The sequence below is a fragment of the Monoraphidium neglectum genome (assembly GCF_000611645.1).
Source record: "Monoraphidium neglectum strain SAG 48.87 unplaced genomic scaffold scaffold02763, whole genome shotgun sequence".
Lineage (NCBI taxonomy): Eukaryota > Viridiplantae > Chlorophyta > Chlorophyceae > Sphaeropleales > Selenastraceae > Monoraphidium > Monoraphidium neglectum.
This window is the reverse complement of record NW_014010865.1, coordinates 109-8,180: the sequence shown is the minus strand read 5'-3', so window position 1 is coordinate 8,180 and position 8,072 is coordinate 109. Positions and strand designations below refer to the sequence as shown.

Below are 8,072 nucleotides of genomic sequence, written 5' to 3'. Positions count from 1 at the left end.
TGGGTGGAAGGGGCGCCAAGAGGCGGGCCGTCCGCAGCCAGCGGGGCAGGCGGAGACAGCGCCACGTGCGCGGATGGCGAGTCCCTTCTGAGCGCGGATTTGAGGGGCCGGCGCCCAGGTGCTGGTCTCGGCGAGCCCGCGCCCTCGGGGACACCGGGCCCGCGGCAGTGCCCCTGCGGCCGCCGACCGCCTGGTCCCACAGCCCGCGTCGACCGCGCTCGGACCGCAGTCGAGCGCGCAGGCGTTCTGCCCTAGAGTCACACCGTCCCAGAGCTGCCCTTTGCGCTCGGGCCCACCCGTGCCCTACCTCCCCCCTCAAAAGAACAAAAACACGCCCACGCCCAGACCCACTTGGAGAGGTGCCACAGCATCGCGCGGCGCGACATCTCGCGGAACCGGCAGCGCGCCGCCTCGTCGTTGCGGCAGTAGCACAGCCGCAGCACGGCGCGCCGCGCCCAGGGGCGGTACGGGTCGTCCACCAGCGACTGGGCGCGAGAGTGGGGGTGACGGCGCGGCGGGCGCGGGGGGAGGGAGGACCTTGGTGCAGGGGCGGGACGTATGAGGATGAAGGTAATGCAGGAAGGCAGGGGGCGATGACGATATTTCAGCGCGCACAACCCCCAAGCGCCCCGAAAATGCGCCGTGCCGGGCCGTTTCGGTCCGATGAGTCGCGTGCGAGACCCGACGAGCTGACGCCCGCGGCGTCGCCGCGACGGGAGGGGCGTGCCTTGGCAGGCACCCAGGTTTGATAGGGGCTGCGAACGAGCATGAGGAAGGAGGCCCCAGGGCAGAACCTTGCAGGGGCGCAGGGCTGCGGGCAGAAGAGTGGCCCACCCGAAACTCTGGTAGCTCCGCCCTCCATCTCGAGGCTGGGGGGATGGCTGCATCCCCTAGGTCAACGGCAGCAGCAGCAGCCGCAGCAGGTCCCTCGTTTACACACCGGCCCCAGGCGCCACCCGCGTCGCTGCTGCCGAGGGCGCCAGCGCTGGCGCTGTCCCCGTCCTCGTCGGAGCCGCCGCCGCCGCCGCTGTCAGAAGCGCCGCCTGCCCAGGCGTCCGGCCCTTGGCCTAGCCGCGCCGCGGCTGCCGCTGCCGCAGCAGCATCTGCGGCGCCCGCCGCCGCCCCCTCCGTTTGAGGGTCGCGGCTTGCCCCTGGCGTGCCTCCGCCTAAGCCTCTGTCGGCGGCGCGGCGCCGCCGCTGCAAGGGCTGCACTGGTGGCAGGAGGTCCCAGGAGTCTGCATCGGGGCCAAAGGCAGCTTGAAAGTCCCAGCTGCCGGGCAGCTGCTCCACGCCCAAGCGGGGCTGCACTTCGACACCCCTGCGGTCGCTGGCGGCTCGTTCCTGCTGCAGCTGCCAAGGCTCGCGAGGACTGGCTGCATCGCTGGGGGGCCCACGAGGCTGCCTGTGCAGCCGAATCCGTCCCGAAGCCGGCCTTGCGTGCGGAGGCGCGGCGCCAGCATAGCTGCTGCCGCCGTCGCCACCGTCGCTAGCCGAAGCACGGGGCCTCGTGCGCGAGCAGCGCGAGCGAATGCGCTTAAAATTGATCTGCGCGTCGACACTTTTTTTCAAGAACCGTTCAGCGTTCATGATGGCATGTGTGAAGCAGCGGCCTGATCTTGCCAATAATTAAAGGAGGCGTGGCAGTCATATATGTCATAAGTTTGGTGTATCATCAGGTGAACGACTCTTGTTGAACGGCGAGCCGTGTGCCACAAGGCGGCGTGTTGGCAACCTGCTCGCGAGCCGCTTGAAATGCACCCCGGTGGATGAAGCCTGCACGCCCTGTCTAGAAGCAAGAGGTCAAGCCGTGGTCATGGATCCCCTGCCATTTAATTGCCTCTGTCAATTGTTTGCTGACGCTGCTCCACATAACCTTGCACTGGCTGTTGTCTGCCCTTTTCTGTGAGTCAACACCAGCTCGTTCAGCTGAGCACATGGCTCTGCCTTGGAGGACAGGCGCGCCACAATCCCAGCCCACGCCCATCAAGCGCGCTTGTCCAATGCTGTCCCTCCACTGTACAAACCGTTGAAGTTGGTGACACTCGCCCCATCCAAACGGCAAATAAAATCGCTTTGTGCCAAGCTGTTACAAGCCGCCGCATCTTTGCAAGGCCACACTGTCAGCCCTGCACAGCCCGCACACACTGTGGACCGCCAACTCCATTGGCTGCCACCCTTCGCTTGCTGACGGCTGCGCATACCTCGGAGCGCTGTCCGGCGCCCACAGAGTGTGCGCTTGCAACCGCGCTGCCGCTGCGATGCTGCCGCCGCCCTTGGCCACGCCTTCGTCCATCAAGAGCCCTGCACCATGCTTCGCCAGGCGCAGGGCCCAAGCCGCCGCCGCTGCTGCACCACCCGAGCTGGGTTCCTGTTGGCGTAGGCATGAGGGGTGGCCAGAGCCGAGGTCAGGACAGGGCATGCGCGTGCCCAACATGGGTGTGGCCAGACGCTGCGGCCTGGCATGCATGCTTGGTGCAACTGGTGCCTGCCTGACAGCCTACGCTGCCTGCCAGGGGCCTGAAAGGCTGCCGCTCTGCTTGCAGGATGTCATCCCCTTGGTAACCGGGCCGTCAGGGATCCGGCCCGGCTATTAGCGGGGGCGCTGATCTGGCATCCGCATAGTCACATCCCGCCGTCTGGAAACTGGGCGGCCGTGTTTGATAGGATGCGTGCCCATGACCACCATCTGGTGCAACCACCATGTGGCTCTGCGCCTGAAGCTCTCAAGGGCGGAAGCAATCTATGGCCGAAGCGACTCAGCGCGCTGCAGGCGCGCAGGCCTGCCGACAGCTGACAACGCAGTGCGCGCTGCCATGACTGGTTTTCAGCCCTTGGATGGCTGTGTAAAAGTGCCAGATGACAGCTGGCTGCTGGCTGTTCCAACTGCCAGCACAGAATCCAACTGCACCGCCACGTCGCTGGCCCAGCGCGTCGCAGCAACTGGACAGGCCGCTGCCAAGGGACAAAAGCCCCTGCTGGGCAGGCCACTTGCTGGCGCGCCAAGCTGGTATGACGCACTTCGACCACCATGCAATAGGCAATTGTAGGTGCACCTGTTGTTGTTGCTGTTGCTCCACCTGCGGGTGCTCCTGCTGCTGCTGCTGCTGCTGCTGCTGCTGCTGAGGTTGCTGCTTCTGCTGCTCCTGCTGCACCTGACACGGTTACGTCTGCCCCTCGGCCACAGATCAAGGCCCAAGACTGGCTGGCCTGCTGGCAGGTGTGCTGCTGCGCCAGGTCCAGCGCAGGCAGAATCGATTGTGAAGCCCAGGCCAACAGTCCCCCGATATCGTTGCGCACCTGCTCGCCACGCGCCAGAGGTGCTGGTTGCTGGAACCTCTCTAGTAGAAGAAGCCCAGAACTACCAAAACAGGGAGGGAAGGATACCGTGAGGGCGAGCAGCATGACGATGACGGGTGCCATCGTAACGCCGCGCACAAACCGATCACCCTGCAGCCGCTGCACCAGCAGACTCGGCTGTCTTTCCGGCCCCTGGCGCGCAGCTGCCTGGCCGCTGGCGCATTCATTTGCTGCGCGTGCAAACAAAGGAAGCCACTGAAAGGTGCCTCAGCAGCGCGGCCAGCCGCAGCAGCCGCCGCATCCCTGGAGGCAGCGCGACGGGGTCCGACCCCACCCGTCTCCACCCTCACCCTTGCCACCGACGCCCTTGGAACGGGCAGTCTCGTGGTCCAGAATGCCCGCGGAGGTGGTGAGCACGATGACGCCGAAAAGACGCGAGGGCAGCAGGCGCGCCACCCAGTCCTCGGTCTCAGTGTGGCTGATGTCGTAGCGCGGGGAGATAACACCGCACTTGTTGAGCCTGCCGTTGAGCTCCACCACTATCTTGCCCGCGCGGTGGTCGTCCACGAACTCGAACTCGCTGATGTAGCCGTGCTTCTGCATGAGCTGCAGGAACTTGATGACCACCTTGCTGGCAGGGCGGATCAGCACCTGCCTCTTGCCGCGCTTCTCGGCGTTGTACATGGTCTTGAGGGCGTCCCCCAGCACTGAGATGCGCACCATGGCTGCTGGAGCCTCCTGGCGGCTATGCACTTCGAGGCTGAAAGGCTATGCCCCTTGGCTCGCCGTAGAAAGAGGCAGGAGTGAACGCAGGGGCCTGGGAAAGGCTGCGCTTTGCGGGCAGCGCAAGGGACGAGGGACCCTTCGGCCTTCTTTTGCTTGAACAAGGCTCGCCATACATCTGACGTTGTCACTGTTATAATTTTACAGGCACATATGCGGTGGGAAGCACCCGTGCTTGAAGGGATAGTGATCTGGTATAGTGTCCCGCTTTGCTTTTGAGCCTGTGGTTCGCTGCTTATGTCGCAGAAATCTACAACTTTTGATAGCTGAGGTGTGGAGGGTGCCATGACTGCAGCCGCGCGCTTGCGCTGGCGCTGTGCTCGAGGGTGCTGCGCCGTGGTGCGTGTGCGGTGAGAGCAGCAGCAACATGCGGTATGCTCATTGGAATTTCTTATCCCAGACAAGCTCGCTTAGCGCCGACCACTTGTCAATAGATCAGGGCATGTGATGTCTTTGCGAGCAGTGGATACAGGAGCAGAGTGGCTGCCTGCGTCATGCCTGCATCCATCGGCTGCGCCATTGCACGTGGTTGCGACTGGTTGCTGCCCCAGGCCGTAAAAAGCCCACATCGACGCATTTACAGCATCGTAGGCCTGGGCAGCCAGCTGCGCAGCACTCTCAGCGCAATTGTGGCAGGACATTAATGCAAATGTGTACGGGCTGTGTGCCGACGCACAGCCGCCTACCGTTTTGCGCGGTCTCTTGTGTTTGTAGGGTAGCTGGGAAAACCAACGGACACAGGAACAAACATAGATCAAACGGGCCAAGAGGCCTACACAATGCCGCAACTTATCTGCTGCACCTCTAAGCGCAGATCTACTGCTCCAACCAGATCTGCACCAGATCACCTGTCCCTGTCTCGTAGTTGACCAGCGGTTCCGAAAGGTCCAGCTTCCCGCCGACTGCCGCCCTCAGCATCTCATCCAGGTTGACGCCCGCGATCTGGCGGACCGTGCGGTTGATTGGAGTGGCGGCGGTGAATTGCAGGCGGCCGACCGTATGCATACCGCACGCTGCAGGCTGTCGCATTCAGGGCCGGGGAGCGACGCCGGCATCGTGGCCAGGTGTTGCGGACGGCAAAAATTGGGGACTCAAGCCGGGTCGCTGTTGGGGCTGCTTACGGCGGCGGCGGCAACACGCGGCGCGCTGAATGTTGGCAGGCGAAGCCCCAACCCTGGCAGGACCCTGGTCAAAGCCCAGTCAAACGCCCTACCTGGGGCACCATGGTCGCCAGGGAGCCGATGAAGTTGGCGGGTATGCGGGTCTCCAGCTTTGACAGCTTGGTCTTGGCATCACAGATGCGCACCCTGGTGCGAGTGAGTTCAGGGGTGTGTGTGGGGTTGAGGGGGGTGCTGTGTTGCTGTGTTCATGTGCGTGCGTGTGTGAATGTGTCTGTGTGTACATGTCACATACACGGCGTATGTGACATTTGCAGAGAGTGTGTGGGGCCATGTTCAATTGACGAGACGCCAGTGGCAAGCGGAAGGTCAGGCAGGGTTTTCGATTGCCACAGTTTCCACACGCAACATGCTGGCATCTGTGTCTTACCGCAAGCGCTGACTGGTTCTGTGCTTCGCACGCGTGCCGTCGAGGCGGACCACGCTCACACCCAACATGAATGTGAGAGCACGCGTGCAGTGATGCATGCACATACACACGCGCACACACACACATGCACACGCCCTTGGGCGCACACGTGCGAGTACAAGCGCCGCACACCTGAAGAAGCGGCTCCTTTTCAGCGCCGCCCAGTCGCCGTCATCAGCGGTGCTGAAGGGCTTGTCCGAAACCAGGCTGCTGCCAGTGCTGCCGCCCCCCTGAGAGCGCTGCGTGCTGGATGGCTCCAAGACCACCCCCTCAACCACCTCGGGGGCTGCGAAGGATGTCGTGTGGGTGTGGGTATGCGTGTGTGCGCGTGTGTGTGTGTTTGTGTGAGTGTGTGTGCATGTGGAGGGCGGATGGCGCACGATTCTGAGTGCGTGTGTGCATGTGTAGATGCGCACACGAGCATGCATTTTCGCACATGCAAGGATGCTATTGCCTGCAAAAGCAAACTACAATTATTCATCATTCGTCACCTGCTGCGGTGGCGCCGGTGCCTGCTGAACCGGACTGAGCAAACGATGACGCCCCATACCCGCCCGCTGGCGGCGCCTGCGGCTGCGGCTGCGCCGCCCCGGCGGCCGTGCCCGGGGCGTCAAAGGCAGCCGCCGTTGGCGGCGGCGGCGGCGGCGACGCGCCGGGCGTGGCATTCGATATGGCGTAGCGCCGCTCCTCATCAAAGTATTGCTGCAAGGGGTTTGCAGTTGGTGAGGGGGTGCCAAGGGGCTCATGTGGGGTGCACGATCGACGTGCAGCGTCATGGCGCTATTGCCTTGACGTGCGCCAAAAGCAACTTGATGGCATGGATGGGCCTCATTGGCGTGCAGCAGATTGCCATGGAGAAGTGGGTAGGGATCACAGTGTGAGCCCCACCCCACCTGGAGAGCTAGGGCGGTCCACTCGCTGCTGGCAAAGCATGATGTGACGTCAAATGATGTCACGCGCTCACCGGGAAGCCGACCGCCATCTGGATGTCCACGAAAGTGCCCATCTCGCGCGGCCCGGGGATGCGGCCGCCCTTGAGGCCGCGCAGGGCGTCCTGCATCGCGCGGATCGACACGCCCAGCCTGCAGGGGCGGGGGTGCGGGTTCCGGGTCAGGGGATGCCCGGCCGGGCGGGGGCTGCCACCGGCGGCGGCTCCTGCGGAGAGGGGCCATGCGAAGCCGCGACGGCGGCGCTGCCTCTGCGCCACAAGCTCCCCTTGCTTTGCGAAGCGGCCCACCGCACAGGCCCCGCAGCTGGGAGGGGCGGTGATTGACAGCATAGTGAGTGATTGAGTGCCAGCATGGCGTGACGCAGGTTTGCAAATGCATTATTGTGCCTCACAAGGAAAGGGGGTAGGCCACGAGGGCAAAACCCATGGCCTGCAGCTCCTCTGGCGCCATGATGGGGGTCTTGCCGCCCCCCTCCAACATGTTGGCCATCTGAGGAGTGGGTCACGGGGAGTGCACCGTGGGATTGAAGGGCACAGGCTCAGGCAGCGGTGGGAGTGGGGCGGGGTGGGGAGAGGAGGGCGATGGACGCGTATCGGGAGGCTGTGCTTGGGAAAAGGCGCAGTGACGGCGGCACGACTCGCGGCCGCATCTCCTCAAAACGGACTTCAAGGCCTGCGCAGCTGCAGTTTATGAGCACACAGCACAAAACACAAAAAAGAGACGACGCCCCTGTCGAGCCCAGTGCACCCATGGCCCCGCCAGTGGGCCCCACAGCCCCTCCACGCACCTTGGGCACGCCCGCGGCCGCGCCCCCGAGCCCGCAGAACGCGCGCATCTCGTCGGCACTGGCCAGCGCGTCGATAAACAGCACGTCAGCGCCCGCCTCCGCGAACGCCTGGGCGCGCCAGAGCGCCTCCCCGAGGCTCTCGGCCTGGCGGGCGTCGGTGCGGGCGACAATGAGGATGTCGGCGCCCTCGTTCCTGGAGGGCGTTGGGGTGCATTGTTTGGTTTATGGTGAAATTAGGGATACGAAGGAGGATTTTGGGGCAGGCGGTGTCCTGGGCTAGAATGGAAGCACCTTCGTTGAGGGTGGTCGTGGTCATAATACCGTAAGGAGGAAGCAATGGGTCGGCGCAAGGGGAAGGCAGCGCTGAGGTCAGCTGGCGTGGCTGGGCGCGCGTCAGGCTTCCAGCGGCCGCTTGGTCATCACGCCCGCAAGTGGGTTGGCATGTAGTCCCGCGGGTTGGCATACAGTCCCGCGGGACTGAATAAGCAAAAGCACAGGCCTGGCGCGCGTCGACGCATGACGCGTGTGCATGATCCCGTCTGCCCGCGTCGCAGGCCAGGAGCGTGCGACGCGCCCCCCTCTTCCGCCCCCCCGCGCGCCTGGCGTCGACGGCGGCGCGGATGCGCGAGACGGCCTCCTCCCGTGACACGACGCGCTTGTTGCGCACG

The 8,072-nt window shown here is 64.3% G+C and overlaps 2 protein-coding genes across 2 annotated transcripts; both read right to left on the bottom strand.

Annotated features, from left to right (window-relative positions):
• Positions 1-3,338: 3,338 nt before the first annotated feature.
• On the bottom strand, positions 3,339-4,020 carry MNEG_11479 (40S ribosomal protein S15a-1; the record flags this gene model as incomplete). Its single annotated transcript, XM_014040050.1, has 2 exons — positions 3,339-3,358; positions 3,648-4,020. 2 exons carry the CDS (start codon positions 4,018-4,020, stop codon positions 3,339-3,341), a joined length of 393 nt encoding a protein of 130 aa, XP_013895504.1.
• Positions 4,021-4,896: 876 nt separating this feature from the next.
• On the bottom strand, positions 4,897-7,847 carry MNEG_11478 (Petal death protein; the record flags this gene model as incomplete). The annotated part of the gene is made up of 8 exons (XM_014040049.1): positions 4,897-5,022; positions 5,294-5,387; positions 5,800-5,953; positions 6,159-6,369; positions 6,632-6,749; positions 7,009-7,106; positions 7,405-7,597; positions 7,828-7,847. 8 exons carry the CDS (start codon positions 7,845-7,847, stop codon positions 4,897-4,899), a joined length of 1,014 nt encoding a protein of 337 aa, XP_013895503.1.
• Positions 7,848-8,072: the final 225 nt, after the last annotated feature.